A 15,919-nucleotide genomic window follows, 5' to 3' on the forward strand; every position below is an offset into this window, starting at 1 on the left:
TTTAAGCTCAGACATCTGTTTTACTACAGCAGCATTTCTTAAAATTGCACTTTACTTAATATATTTTAATACAAAGGCCCTTGAGGTGACTCGGTGCTATATAAATAAAATGGAATTGAAAAGAATCTTAAGATATCTGAGGGAATAAATGTGTAGTTGAACGTCTTCACACTGGTCCAGCACACTTGCAGTGAGATCTAAGTGTATGTGGCCTGCGATGTAAGAGGAACAGACAGCCAAGCACTCTGGTAGCTTTAGGACATACCTCGCTTTCCAGTGGCGACATTTATTTTTTGCACAGGTTGTTATACAACACAACAGAAATAATAATGTGGTCAGTGTTTAAAAGACAACAGGGTGGTATCAATCTGGGAACCCTGCTGACTTAACATTTAGGAGCAAAGGGCAGAATTCCTGGGCTTCCGGCGCAGCCAGGATGTTCGTATAACCAAATATCCAGTTCAAGGAAGCGTAATCATTGTCAGGTAATACTCGACAGTTTTAAAATACACAGACGGTTTACATAGTAATCTGATTAAGTGTAAGTGTAGGATCGAGACTGGGCTCTGACTCTGGCTGTGCTGTCATTAACACAACAAAACAAGTCACTGTATTATCTGATCTTTGTTGGAGTAGCTGGGATTTTCCTGTAGAGATGAAGGTTTAGCTTCAATTTCAAGAGCAGCATCAACTTCCAAATACATTAAATCACATTTTAAATCCGAACCTACTGCATGGTATGCAATTACACTGTGTAACAAGCTGATATGCATCGTTCAGTTTCCTGTAAACTTGCTCTGAAGCCAAGGGTTAAGAAACTCGATCACATGATTTAATTATAAACCTAAATGTTAAAGATCTGACAACCTGCCATCAGTTTCTAATGTGCAGTCAAACCAAATAAAATAGGTTAAAGTTACGCATTAATATTTCTTTACTGACACTCTCCTAATCATAAAACCCAGAATGTTGAGTCTAAAAGCTAATATGGTTTTAGTGAAGACGGGAATGTTATATGTATTAAAAATCACATCTAAATGCTGCAGATTTAGTGGCGTCAGTTCATTATTGCACCCGATCCACTGCCAAGAAAGGTCCTTATTCACAGAGATGCAAAAATATTGATAACTTGCATATTAATTACTGATAGTGTTGGACCCCTGAGTGTTTTGCTGGAGTCGTGTCAGATATACAAAACACACAATATTTACAAATGTCTTTGTACAGGAATAAATGTGTTACTAGACGTAAGGAAAAAAGAAAAACCATGAGAGAGTGTGAGAAGACTTTGCTTTGGTCATTAAGCACCACTTTCCTTCATTGACACCAATCCAACCTCCCCGAGACCTAATGTTTCCGTTTAGGAGTAATTCCAGTGTCGCAACATGAGTGCTAGCAGCATCGTTCCAGCAGTCACTCCACCGGATCTTTTCATGTAGCCATGGTTAGCTTTCTTGGTCACTCTTGGGATGTTTCATCTCTTTGGCTCCAATGCATTTCACGGGGTATCCACAGGTGGGGAGCTATCTTCACCATGTCCCTCTTCCAGGATTTCCTTGACTTGCTCCAGACTCTCTGCCTGCCGAATTAACTCCAGCTTCACCTTAAAGGGGAGAAAGGTAGGCAGATAAAAATCAGCTAATTGATGATGTGCAGCATCCTGATGTAAACAGTTTTCTGCTTATTCTTAGATAAGATGGATCACCACAGAAACATGGTGTCTAACCAGATATTTAGTCTAGACGCCAATTCACCGGCCTCTAGTAACACTGTGAGGAAGCACTTTTTGACCAGGATGTCCTTCAGTGTGCTTATTAAACAAAAATGTAACACTGCTTTCGTGCATCTGTACAATATCTCTAAAACTAGAAACATCTTGTCTCAGAGTGACGCTGAAAAACTAGTTTATGCATTTATTACTTCAAGGCTGGACTACTGTAATTCATTATTATCAGGATGTCCTTTAAAAAACAAACAAACCCTGAAACGGCTTTAACTGATCCAAAACACTGCAGCAAAAGTACTGAAAGCGACTAGAAAGAGAGACCTTCGCCCATACTGGCTTCTCTGCATTGGCTCCCTGTTAAATCCAGAATTGATTTTAAATCCTCTCTACTTTATTTTTTGTCAAAACATACAGTTAAAGCTGGATCAGGTGACCCTGAACAGTCTTTTAGTTTTGCTGCAAAATTTCTAGGCAGCTGGGGGCTACCCATGATGCACTGTGCACAGTGTTTCTTCTTCACTCGCCTTTTTCACGCTCTGTTTATACACATCACTGCATTTAATCATTAGTTATTATTCATCTCTGGTTCCCTTCCACAGTGTGTTTTTTTGTCCCGTCCCATCCCCCCTCCTCATCCCCAACTGATCTCAGCAGGTTAAGCTGACCACTTGATGGTTGTTTCTTACCTGCAGTGACTGGGAGAGCTCAACGAAGTCTCGCTGCACGGCCTGGCTGGTGTCGACCTGAGAGCGCATGCTGATCACCTGGCTCCGCAGTTCCAGACACTGCTGGTTCAGAGTTGCCTGACAAACACAGAAATAACAGTCACATGAAATCCCTGTGTTTGACTTTAATATTTCTCACCTGTATATAAAAAAAAAGGCTCCTAATGGTGAATGCTGAAAATAAAAATAAACCACCAAAAGAACAACAAAGCTTATAGATCTAAAAGCAGGCTGCAATTACTTTCTCGCTGCTGAGGGTCTTGTTGGTGCTTTGCACATGAGAGAGCGCCACCCGGAGGGCTTCCAGTTCAGTGCGACACGCCAGCAGCTCAGCCTGCAACTGCTCCCTCTGAGCGTGGATCTTCTCTGTCTCGGTCTTCAGACTGGAAAACTGCACTGTACATTAAAAAAAATACATATAATAAATACAAATTATATAAATACATCCATCAGAAGACCTACTAATCTAATCTAAAGCTATAGGCTGGTCACTCACCCTCTAAAACTTCTGATGACATCAGATTCAAGTAGAAGGAAGCAGATGGAGAAGGAAAAAAAAAAAAAAAAAACTTTGTTAAGTCCAAGAAAGGCAACACAGCAGATTCAACAGGTTATAAAATAATCCACAGACCGTTCTCCTCTGTCCGTGTGTCCAGCTGCTCCCTCAGGTTGACTATCTCAATGCGAAGGCGCTCTTCACAGTGTGCACCCTGCAGGTTAGAGTTTTAAAAAATGAAGTCACACTAACCCCATCAAAAAGCAAACATTAAACCTGTCTTGATGCATACGGGCTAGAAGCTGCCACAGCACAAATACAACCTGACCACCACCTCTGCTAATGATACACATTAAACAAACACAGTTATTATTTTGCTGGAAAATTAAACCCTCTCTACAATCTTAAAATGCCGGAAGTGAATGTGAGAGGTCTGAAATATTTCCACTGATCTGCCACAAGTACTCTAAATAAGGAAAGCCACTACTTCACAAAGAGGAACTCTAAACAAACAGACAAGCATCTCAAGGGTTTCTGTTCTCTCTCTCCGACGATGTGTAAAATGTCATAAACGTCCTAAAAATATTTCACTGTCTGTGCTGAATTTCACGTTTAAAATCATAGAGTTTCAAGTGCTGCTTGCTGCAGCACTTGAAGGTGAACTAAGCTATAAAAACTCAAACACTGTACATGTAGTGCTGCTGAGAATGATGAGCCGGTGTCTGGTACATCCTCCTCAACCTCTTCTCCTTTCAGTCTGGAAAGCTCATTGCACATCTTCCTCTGAGAAAGGGACAACTCCGCCTGGACCAAAAGAAAGCAAACAAACAAATGTAAGTTGGAACCCTTTGTCCTGCCATCCTAATAACATTCACATCGCTTCATGGATAATAGTACAAACTAGAAAGGGAAAATTTCAGAAGAAATTTTATGTGTGCCTATGCCGCTGGTAATCAGTGTAGTTTGCCATTCATACAGCTACAGAGAGCAAAACTCAGCAGAGCAGCCATTCTCCACCATGAACTATGGTAAAAACAAACACCGCTTGTGCCTCACAGATGACAGCTTACAGTTTTGGGTAAAGATGAAGTGACTTTGTACAGCCCCGATTTGCAGACGCTGTGCACACAGGTTCATGAGCAGAAGTCCCATTGTACCACGGCAGACCCGACAATGTTTGCATGAACACGCTTTGAAGCATTATGTTATGGACCACTTTTCACACATGGTTGGTGTACCCACACAGCCAGCTGTAGCTTTTCAACTCACAGCCCGACACACACCAAAAAAACAGCCGAGAGAGCACAGACTACGCCAGAGAGGCGTGATTGCAGATGCCCCTCAGGTGGGTCCACTTCCCCTGCAGCGGCACTGCAGACCACGCCCCGCCACACACATCAACCACGTAAAATAAATATTTATGCACTTTTGCATTCACTTTTTGTTTTTTGTTATTTTTACACAGTGTTCTGAATGATTAACAATGGTCTACAGCCAATCTTGTGTATTATTATACAAACTTTGGTTGTAAGATGCCGTACCTGGCCCCCTGGCGGGCAGACCCGACAATGTTTGCATGAACACGCTTTGAAGCATTACGTTATGGACCACTTTTCACACATGGTTGGTTTACCCACACAGCCGGCTGTGCATTCACTTTTTGTTTTTTGTTATTTTTACACAGTGTTCTGAATTATGAACAATGGTCTACAGCCAATCTTGTGTATTATTATACAAACTTTGGTTGTGAGATTCAGATAACTATTTAATAAAAGCTAAATATTTTATATGAGAGTAAGAAAGAAAAGTATATCTTTGTGTCCACCTTTCTCTGTTAATGCCCTAGCTGGCCCCCCCGGCAAAAGCTTTACTAGATCCGCCGCTGCACAGTTACCAGCTGTCAGCTACACAAAAAAAGGAGCTTGGTCTTTGTCTCTCAGAAACAACTCATAACTTCCCTTCAACTCATTCATGTCACCTAAAAGGTAAACCTGTTTCTCCATCACCAGCAGGGGCGGATCTAGAAGGGTGGCATGGGGTGGCAAGTGCCACCCTAAAATGATCCCTTGCCACCCCAAGTGCCCCCCCAGTTTTGCATATGACAGCGTTGTTTATTAAAATAAGATAGCATTAACAGTTTGAGCGTAGTTACAGTCAACAGTGAATATAAATGCTAAAACTGAATATATTGGATAGTGTTCCCCCCCCTCCACCATTAACAAATGGTTCAGCCCATAGCAGGACTGGCTTTTTTTTGTTTTCAGTAGCAAGCGATGCTTATGATTGTGCCAGAGCACATTTTGAACAACACCATGGGAATTTCGGATTTTGCACAGGTGGTTGGATGTTACACTCTGGAAATGGAAGGAAGGTGAGTGTTATTAACCCTCTGTGGTCCACGGACACGCTGCACCTCCAAATCACATGACTGACGTAGCAACAAGCTGCAGCCACGCTGAGTCTCTATTTCAGCCCACATTGAAAGTTCGGACTTAAAAGTTCTTACATTTTAATTACAGGCCAGTAAATCCAGAGTTATGATAATATATATAAGCGACGCTTTTTTCTAAATACTGTCGTCACGTTTTTTTTGTGTGTGTGTGTTTTAAGCGTTTTCTAAGGACAGCGCGAAAACAGTAAAGGAAGGGGGAAAAAAAGCCACCTCTTTCCTATCGGTGGAAAAATGCACCATGTCGACCAATTAAAAAAAAAAAAAAAAGTCAACACGTGGGATTTTGTTGTTTAGGAAGAGGGGAGAGTTTTGGGTGTGACGGTAACGGCAGCGAGACAGAGCGAGCGAGTGAGAGAGAGAGAGTTTTTAGATGTGGGAGATTTGTGACGTTTAGTGTGGAGTGTATACTTAGTGTATTGTGTTGTCTTGTGTAGCTGTTCTGTTGTGTAGTCGTTGTTTTGTTGTGTGTGTCAGTGAGGGCACTAATGAATGTCACAAAGGCACATTTGCAACGTAAACAGTGTCACTAAGTAGAAAACCAGCGGAGTGATACACCACCTGTTGTCAGGCCTGCAGGTTTATCCCTGTGCTGTTCTCCTCTGTCTTTTGGTGGACAAACTTTTTTTTTTTTTTACTGGCACACATCATTTGTGGGGCATCTTATTGCGACACCTGATTGTTCTCTCATTTTAGTTTTAGTAATATTTTTAAATGGTTGTTGAAAATGAAAGAAACGGCAGGTGTATTGGCTGCATTTTTAGATAAATAGTTGTATATGTTTACAAAATGTAGAATTTATATTTGCATTTCAAGTTATAAAAATTTACTCAACATGTCTGTGGTTTTTTTCACAGTAAAAAAAAAATACTACTAGGATTTTAAGTTCTTTGTGTGATTTCAGATCAGTAATACTAATGCAGTATGTCAGTGAAAAAAACAACTAAATTCAGTTGAGCTGAAAAGAATGAAACCAAACAAGGCAAAGGGAAAAAAAATAAAATGAAACAATCTGAGGGTGAAATACAAACGTAAACTCAAAAGGAGTCAAAAATGTCCGGTTGTATTTCAGACCTCAGTGGGTTCATCCAACAAATCATGAAAAATTAGGTTTAAATTTTTGTTCATGACAGTGCAGATTTCTGACATTTCGTGTAATTTAAGCTGTAACAATGTGATTGTTTTCTAACAAAGAACAGTGTGAAACTTGAGTTAGACTTGTGTTTGTAAATGAACCGCCCCATGTTGTGTAGCTTTCTGGATTTTATACTTATTGGGCTACATGTTTATTTATTATACAGGCTATACTGTACATAGAATCAAAACTCACATATTTTATGTAACTAAAGTGTGTAATTATGTGGGCTACAGACGATAATTAAGTTATAGACTATAACGTGTATACTTACTGCATTTGAATCATTTTAACCATATGTAACCACCTGCATATGTGTTTGGGGGGGAAAAGGCTTTGATTTTGCCACCCCATTTCATTTCTTTGCCACCCTCATTCCACCCTAAGAAATTTTCTCTAGATCCGCCCCTGATCACCAGTTCAGCTCTGATGATTCAGTAAGGACATCTCCTGATTTCATCTTCATGCTCCAGCAAACATCAGCTGATACTAGAAATTAAAATCAAAAGAATTCTAACAACAGCTGATCAAGCTTAAACGTGCTGCTGTTGTTTAGCGCGATAAATAAGAGCGAACAGCCGATCATTGATCAGTTTCATGATTGACGTTTCAACACGCGAGAGAATGACAGGGGAGGCTTCATAACGACAGAATAAATCATAATGTTTTCTCTGAATGTGGGACGATTCCGTTTGTACAGCACGGCAACTCTATGAACTAACCCGAATGAATAAAATAAAGTCCAACGTCAGTAACTTAGTGCGCACACAGCTGTATATAAGCTCCCGTGGCAGTACGATTGTAAAAGGTCAACGAAAATAAATTACACCTAAACTCGGTTTATATCTGACCCAAATAGAGTGCAGTTCATAACTTCTTACCTGAAATTCAGTTCACCTCACGCTCCTGCCTTCGGTTTCCAGCATCATCGGCCCATATAAACGAAAAATAAGTCCAGCTAAAACACATACTGTCGGCGAGCGACCGGGTGCTGACACGAGTTTCACCCGCCTCAATATAAGCCAAGCCTGGGTGCTTTTTCACGAAGGGTCGCTAGCGGCGCGCTAGCTAGCTAGCCGGCTATCAGCAACACGTAAGAGAATTGTCGCTAATATAGGATGTCTCCATAAAACGAGCAGATATTTGAAGTTTACACCCCTACATTCTCGCCTGAAAATATCTTAAAAGTGTATTTTGTGACCTAGAAACACGAATAAAAGACGTTTAAAACGAAGTGGTGTCCGCCATTGTTTAACTCGGCAGAGGGGTGCTATGAATTATGGGATATGGAGTTTTGTAACAAGCATACAGATTTTCAGCCGTACTACTCCCGGTATACCACTAGAGAGAGCCAACCCACCACAAATAAAGTCTGTTTCTATGGAAATTGGCCTAAATTTGCACTAAAATCTAAATATTTCAAAAACTATAAAAGTCATAAACACCAAAAGTGTATACCATACTAGTCCAGCTCCAGCCGCACAAAATGATCTAACATATGTAACCCTATTTTCAAAACTGTTTGGCAGAGAAGCGCGGGAAAATTTTCACTAAAATATTAATATTTAAAAAACTATAATAGTTATAAACACCAAAAGTCATAGCACACCATTCCTGATCCAGCCGCACAAAATGAGGTAACATATATGAAGCTGAAGAATAATAATAATAATAATAAATCCGACGAATAGTAATATGTGTGCCTCTTGGCATAGGCACACATAATAACAAGCACTGGAGTCTAGAGTGTGCTGGATGATTGAGTCATCGTACACTTGAGTTGTTTGTGGAAATAAACACTGACAGTTCATTTCTGTTTAGTAAATATGTAGCTGAGTGTGTAATACTGTAAACAGAGGGAAAGCCCTCGCCTGGGTCTGTTAAAAGTTGAACAAACCAACCTAACAGCAAACCTACAGCTCGCTAAATGTTGTTTGTTTAATCTGCAGGAGTTATCTGAGTGTCTCATGTTACTCACCAGCCGGCTCTGGACTGCATTCTGTGACTGGCTGAAAGATTTCTGCAAATCCTGGAGGAGAGACTCTGAAGCCTGGACCTGAGACTGGAGGGTTGATACCTAAGATCACACATATACATACACTTATTAATGCACATATAGATATGCACATACATACAGACACACACAGTCAGAGCTTGTTCCTGTACCTGTTTGTGCGTGTGGTTGCTCTGGGTATCCAGTTCTCTCTCCAGCTCCTCCTTCTCCGCCTGCAGGCGACTCACTTCCCCTCGCAGCTCTGACAACTGACCGAAAAAGCCACAATGCAAACTCATTAGACCACAGAAACTGACTGGAAGCTACTTAGACATTAAAACTTCTCACATTGGAGCTGTTACACAGCGTTTTAGGGGGCTTTTTGATGAAGTAGTGCAACAAATATGCAGAATAATTAAAAAACAAACCGGTTAAATCCAAACCTGAGCATTGAGCGCGTCCCAGTCACTGTGTGTGACCAGCCGGTGCCCAGCCGGTGGCAGGTAAATGGCTTCAGGCACCAAAGTACCCGTGGAGACCAATGAGTCAGTGTCGTCCTGAGCGTGGTGTTTTCTGGGCAGCGATGGTGTGTCCAAGGAGAAAGAGGACAACGAGGCTGAGTCACAGTTCCTTAGTGAAAAATATCCTTCTGTTGTAAGTGCAGCACCTTCTCCCTCCGGCACCGCCTCCAGCTCTGGTGGATGGCTGTGCGTCGATGGCGCCGATTCGTCCTCAGTCAGGCTGTTGATGACTGACGCGTGTTCGGCATCCACCCTTCCCTTCCTTCCACTGATCTAACAAGTAGAAAAATCACATGAAGGGAGCCCAAAACACCTAGAGGAAAAGCAACACGGGCACACACTGACCATGTGGGGTCCACTGGATCTCTTCCACTCTACTGGTTGAGACTGCAGAACAGCTATCCTGGCCTCGTACTGAGCTGCTGTCTCTGAAAACACAAGCGACAACACATAATGATAATCTGTGAGTTCAGCTGTTGACTTTCAGCTTTCATCTATCGGGACATTAACATGATTATCACACTCAAAAAATACATCCACTTGCGCTACTTTTGTCCAATATTTCTTAAAGCCATTGGCTCTTCCTTGGAGCAAATTACTGAATAAATATTACTGCCAGAAACTACATTTAAACTGGTGCAAAAATGTATATGGGACACCCCTGATGTCCAGTTTTAGTTTTTGGGAGATTTGATTAAAAAAAGAAGATGTAGAAAAAACAGGGCTTTTGTGGTTATGCAATATTTTGCCACGTGCACACAAAAAAATCCAGGCCAGGCCAACGCACAACAATCACCGACCTCTGAGAGCCTCCTGCAGTGACTGGATCTCTTGATCACATTGTTTTTGCAGCTCAGCCAGTTCCTCCTGTTTGCTCAGCTCACAGATCGTCGCCACGCCCTGCCAGTGTTCGACCTGTGCTCTGCAGTCTGCTAGCTGGGCCTGCAGGCTCGTCTCTGAAAATGACAGGACATCACATTTTTGTGCTTTTCCTTTAATAAGTTAGAGCGAAACAAATTTATTAGACCACCAGCCAATAAAAGGTCTGTGCAACAGCTGCCCTAAATGAACAGTTTATGGTTCTGTAATGGTTAGTCCAATGAAATGGATTATATGTTTGAGTTTTTAAGTTAAAGTATAATTATTGTTGTTATCAATCATACTTGCAAGCTTACCGTTTCACAAAAAATAGGAAAGCACACAATTATTTTTTGATTAACATGTCAAACTACAGTTATTTACTTGCTTTTCTGAACAGAAGAAAATCTGTTTTAGCAGTTGGATGTTAGGCTTGTTGGCTCAAATCTGGGTATAATAACAGATTTTTAAAAATATTTGTGTTTTCTTATTGTTACCACAAATGGTCTAATAAATTTGGAGATACACTTTTACGCAAAGATTTGAGATAAGTTAGAAATTTTGATTTTTTCTGAATCAAAACCTGAAGTTATAAAAAATAATGAAATGAATGTTTCTCTTTCAGCTAGCAAATAATAAACTTAACTCTGTCATTTTTTTTATTATCCTGAAAAAATAAGCAGTGTAAAAGTTTAGACACCAGCTTTTTAACATAATATCAGATAGTCATAAGCTCAATAACCTTCAGCTAAGTCACCACAGATTAAAATAAGCCAAGTACCGTCATTAGGAACTGATAAAGTGTGCTCTAACCTTTGTGTTAACACTCAACAAACATGGGCTACTAGGTGCATGAGGAAACACATACAAAACAGTCATACAATATAAACATCCCTGTACCAAACCCTTCAAGTTTGCTTGTGTAGACAAATTTGACCACATTTTGATATATATATATAGTGACTAAAATGCTTTTTTCCCCTTCCTAGTAGTGCTGGGCGATATGGAAAAAATATTTATCACGATATGAATTATTTTATATCACGATAACGATATATATCACGATATACCACCTGACCTGTGGTCATCTGGAAAGTATGCAGTCTTTAAACAGCGAGTGGAGAGGGTGCAGTCTTTGTTTTGAGTTACTGTAAAGCATGTCGCAAATCCGGGTGCATGTAAAGCAGCACCATGTTGCAAAACAACAAGACAGAGTTTCTTTGTGAAAAATGTCATTTTTTTATACTTTATTTTCTCTTGCATAAAGTTAAGAGTATGTAAAGTGAGAAGACAACATTAATATATTATATTATATATATTTAACCCTTTAAGACCTACCATAGAACCAAGTCCACCAGAGCTTATCTTAAAATTGATTTATTTTGAGTGTCTTCATAGTTTTATTTTTGAGATACACTAATTTTTATATACTACAGGAAAAATGAAAATAAATAAATGCAAATTTGCAAAAACACAGCATGTGCATCAAAATAAACGATTTACAGCAGTGTAATTTGACTTCTAAGCATCCCAGAAACGATACAGAAGAACATAAAGTCAAACATGACTTTTAAAAACACCAACATAGGCTTTGAAGCTTAAAAAACTACATTTTCCGCGAAAATGACATCACTTCCGGTTTCGGACATGTAATGGCGGACATGCGATAGTTCGCGCTGAGTTATATTCCAACGTAGGAAGTGTTATGAACAGCTGATCGGATCGGCAAAGCCTGTTTCTGGAATATTATGTTTTTGTTGCTGCAAGTCTGGAATATTATGTTTTTGTTGCTGGAAGTGCTTTTTATGCAATTTTTGCAAAGCTATGTGTGGAAGGAAACCGTGACCTAGGGCAAGCTAATGGAATAAGATGTAAGTACAACTCCTACCGTTTCATATGCAAAAAAAACCATTATTGCGCTACCTTACGTGGTTACAGTTCTACAGGGATTTAAAAATAGTTAGGGAAAACGGAGTTTGCCTGCTCCGACCGGTTTTAAAGGGTTAATGATATATTTTATGTAATAATTTGTAAAATTCGGGTTAGAAACGATAGAAACGATAGAAGACAAATGGCACGATAGAAACTTTTCTATCGTCCACACGATATATATCGTCATATCGCCCAGCACTACTTCCTAGTTTGATTTTTCTGTTCAGTTTTATTAACTACAATAACCTTGTTAGGAAACAGCTGATGGACTATTCATTTAAAATACATGTTTCAAAATGTCTTGATGCATGCTCAATTGATTTAGGTCAAAAGCTCAAATAGGATTGCTTTTTTTTTAATAAAAGTGAGGTAATTTAATTATGAATTTATTTAATTATGTTTGTTTCTCTGGTTTTTCTGGAATCTAGTCCTAAAAGAAAACAAAACATTTTTTTGGGCCGTTGTAAATTTTAAAAAAAAACTGTAAATGATGATCTATCTCATACAAACAACTATTATTAATTAGGAAAAGCTTTGACGTGACTATAATGACCTCCAGGAAGGTTTCGCTGACACAGGGGTGGGTTATGCTATACTGTTGCTACACAGAGCTGAAAAACATGGTCTGGAAGAGGAAAGGAAACCTTATCTATGACTCGGTCACAAAAGCCAATGTCCGAAGTATGCAAAAAATCTCGATAAGCTGCAGTCATTTGGACACAGCTGCTGCGGACCTATTGGGTTAAAACTTATCTCTTTGGCCAAATGGAGAAACAAAAAAAGCAGGAGCATTTGACGAAAAGAGTATTTTGACAACTGTTCAGCATAGGGCGGAAATACACAGGAAACACTGCACAGATTTGGAATTCAAATCATTCAGTCCATCAGGGAACTGAAAGTGAAAATCGACTGGCCACAGTAAGTGGTCAGCAGAGATATCTGACTTACACATTATTGGAAATCTATAGTTTGAGCCTAAAAATATCTCAGAACTTGAAATTGTCTGCAAATTACAGCACTTAGCTCCTTCTGTAACCTGAAATCAAAGTGGTTGTACTCAGTAAAAGACCTAAACTCCAGTACTAAACACCAGTATATTTATTTTTTAAAACTAAGTTTTAACATCTGAAGGAAGACACAGGTTTAAAGTGTCTTGCTGCAGTCTTTTTGCATAAAATCAATAACAAAATATCTGATTTGACCAAGGGGCTGGCTTGGACCACATCACTGATTAGTTCCACTTTCAGTCTAACCATTTATTCTTTTATATGTAATAAATTACCTTCTTCAACTTGCTCACTTGCCCACACAGGAACTCAAACCCCCAAAGTATTTATTTTATAACTTTAAAAAAAAATAGAGCAAAGCAGTATTTCTCTACAATCTCTAAAACAGCTTCAGTTTACAGTATATTTTTTATTTGAAAGGAGGGAGGGATGAAAAAAATATACCTCAACACATTCCTCCCCTCTACATTAGCTTCCTTTATAAATTAAAAGTATCACTCCTGGCCCTACACTTACTTGGTATTGGGATCGATACCGAAATTTGCAATAACTTACAGCATCACTGGAAAAGAGACGAGTGAAACTTTATACTTTGCTACTTTTAGACAATCTCATACAGGTTACAGTTATTTGTAAGACACCTGTGTTGCTTGAGAAATTTACAGCAAGCACTTGTTGCACTAACTTTTACTGCTTACCCTACACCTAAAAGGTGATTTGTAAACTTACTCAAATGCTGCACTCAAGGACACCAGGAGATGGGTGTACATTAATGTGAACTTCATTCCGCACAATGCTTATTCACTGCTTTCCAAGGGCACGCACATTGTTCATCACTACATCTATATGACTTTGTAATGCAAAACAGCCTGTGCACTGCTGCCTCCTACTACTTATTAAATCACCCGAAAGGTAAACTCATGCTTTAATGTAAGTATTAATATTTCAGTGACATCGTGTGCACTGGATAATACGAGTATTTTAACAATATGCCAGCTAATGAAGGCTTCTTTTACTTTCAGTTACATTTTCAGTGCTATAATCATATTTATATTTACCATTTGTCATAAATTACCTAGTGGTTTTAGCTATAATGCTACAATAAGACCAACGTGTATGAGTGAAGTGGCAACTAAACAACATTAAAACCCACTTTCCCTCTTTTTTCGAGGCAAAAAGTAAACGTTAATACAGAGCTAGCCAGCGGCTAGCATCGTCCGTTCATTTCTATGGGCAGTAATGCTAACAGGCCGTCTCCCGGCTACGTTCCCCAGCGCCCCTTCAACACCAGCAGGCTGAAGACAAGCAACAAGTTAAAATACTTAACTACGTTTAAAGCGGTAAAGCGGCCAGTGTCGCCACGTAGCTTACCCTGATGGTGAATGTGGTGATAGTAGCTAGCTGTGAAGCAGATTAAAGTTTTGCTTTGTTTTTTAATTACCTGTGTCTTCATTCTTGGAGCTCATCTTCTCGTCTGGCAGCTCCATCATCAGAAGAGGAAGGGATGTCAGGGGAGGGGGGAAAAAGAAAAGCTAATCAAAACAGTGATAAACCGGTCTTGGTCATTTTTGTGCAAGCAGCAGGACTTGAGCGTGGAAATGATAAGCACAGCGTCAACTTCAGGAAACAACTTTCCCCGGTCTAAGCCTGCGGAAAACACGTCAACCTCCTTCCTGTGCACAGATGCCTGTCCCTGTTTGCCTCCAGTGTTTAGTCTGTTAGTTCGGCTGTGTTTTTTAAATGCGTATTAATATCAAGATGTCGTGGTGCTCAGGTTTGAGTTTTATTACTGCTGCTTCCTCCCTGGAGATTTTACTGTACATCCTGATATGTCCGGGCTTATGACCCTGGAGGTCAGTGAACCATAGCTTGATCCAAATTTCAGCCCACATACAAGAATATCATCAAACACACATTACTTATTATATTAATTAAGATTTTTATCTCTTTATAGTCTTAAAAAACTGACTTAGACAACTTTATTTGGAGGTGATTAAATGCTCCTTTTAATCTCACAAAAATGTATTTTTTGACTGCAAAAGCCACCGGGGGAGTATCTGATTCATTTTTATGTAGAAATAGCAAAGAATACAAAGTAAGTGTGACTGTAAACATGAATCAGTGTTTATACAAAATAAGTATACCCTCTGCTGGAGGAATACTGGTAATGTTGGTTAACTAAAGTCAAACCAAAAACTAGGTGTGCTTACAGAAAAGACTCAAATGAGTGAAATGAAAATAAACAGGTGATTGCTGATCTTTCTAGGCGAATTTAAAAAAAAATCTAATACCTTTGCTTTACTTCTGTATTGGTAAATACACTGTAGTCCTGCTCCATAACCAAGTACACTTCAGCCTCAATGAAATGCTATGTCAGTTTTACACAAATCCATCAGGACTCAAACCTTCCAGAAAAGTTCAACTCGTTAGTCCACAGAATATTTTCCCAGAAGTCTTTGGGTCTTTCCAGACTGACAGATGTCAATGACTTTCTTTCTCAGCTTTTTTTTTTCTGATTGATCTGATACCTTTAAATGTGACACATATGAAGAAAAAAATCAGAAAGGGAGCAAATAGTTTTTTAATGTGGTGTAACAGTGAAGCTGCGAGGAGCAGAGATACTGTAGTGATGGTGTTTGATTTTAAATACATGGGGTCAACCATCCAAAGCAGCTGACAGTACAGAAGAGAAGTGAAGAAGTGCAGGCAGGGTGGAGTGGGTGGAGATGTGTCAGGGTGATTTTTGACAGAAGGAAAGAAGCAATAGTAAAAGGGAACATTTACAAGACCTGCTGCGATGTGTGGTTTGGAGACACTGACGTTAATGAAGACAGGAGGCAGAGCTGAAGATGTTCTGATTTTCAGTGGGAGGGATCAGAACAGGCGAGATCAGAAATGAGCACATCGGAGGGACAGCTGAGGCGGAGCAGTTTGCAGACAAAGTTAGAGAGGCAAGGCTGAGATGTTTTGGACATGTGCAGAGGAGAGATAGAGGATAAATTGCACAAAAGATGTTGAACATGGAGCTGCCAGGCAGTAGAAAAGGAAGGTCACAGAGATTCGTGGATCTGGTGAAG

General features: G+C 39.7%; 1 protein-coding gene across 1 annotated transcript; it reads right to left on the bottom strand.

Annotated features, from left to right (window-relative positions):
• Positions 1-249: 249 nt before the first annotated feature.
• Positions 250-14,592, bottom strand: rabep2 (rabaptin, RAB GTPase binding effector protein 2). Its single transcript, XM_003454017.5, has 12 exons — positions 14,284-14,592; positions 9,846-10,001; positions 9,391-9,473; positions 8,968-9,318; positions 8,698-8,793; positions 8,510-8,608; positions 3,638-3,751; positions 3,083-3,161; positions 2,948-2,959; positions 2,693-2,847; positions 2,413-2,529; positions 250-1,603 (listed from the first exon to the last, which is right to left on the bottom strand). The coding sequence occupies exons 1-12, from the start codon at positions 14,330-14,332 to the stop codon at positions 1,499-1,501; spliced, it is 1,416 nt and encodes a 471-aa protein (XP_003454065.2). The 5' UTR covers positions 14,333-14,592; the 3' UTR covers positions 250-1,498.
• Positions 14,593-15,919: the final 1,327 nt, after the last annotated feature.

This window comes from Oreochromis niloticus, linkage group LG4 (assembly GCF_001858045.2).
Source record: "Oreochromis niloticus isolate F11D_XX linkage group LG4, O_niloticus_UMD_NMBU, whole genome shotgun sequence".
Classification (NCBI taxonomy): Eukaryota; Metazoa; Chordata; class Actinopteri; order Cichliformes; family Cichlidae; genus Oreochromis; species Oreochromis niloticus.

What these genes read in the sequence shown, in the direction of transcription:
- rabep2 (XM_003454017.5), bottom strand. Translation starts at nt 14,332, where the DNA reads ATGATGGAGCTGCCAGACGAGAAGATGAGCTCCAAGAATGAAGACACA. An exon ending in CTCCAAGAATGAAGACACAG is followed by an intron (nt 10,002 to 14,283) that starts GTAATTAAAAAA and finishes TGTCATTTTCAG; the next exon opens with AGACGAGCCTGCAGGCCCAG. An exon ending in AGACCCTCAGCAGCGAGAAA is followed by an intron (nt 2,530 to 2,692) that starts GTAATTGCAGCC and finishes TGTGTTTGTCAG; the next exon opens with GCAACTCTGAACCAGCAGTG.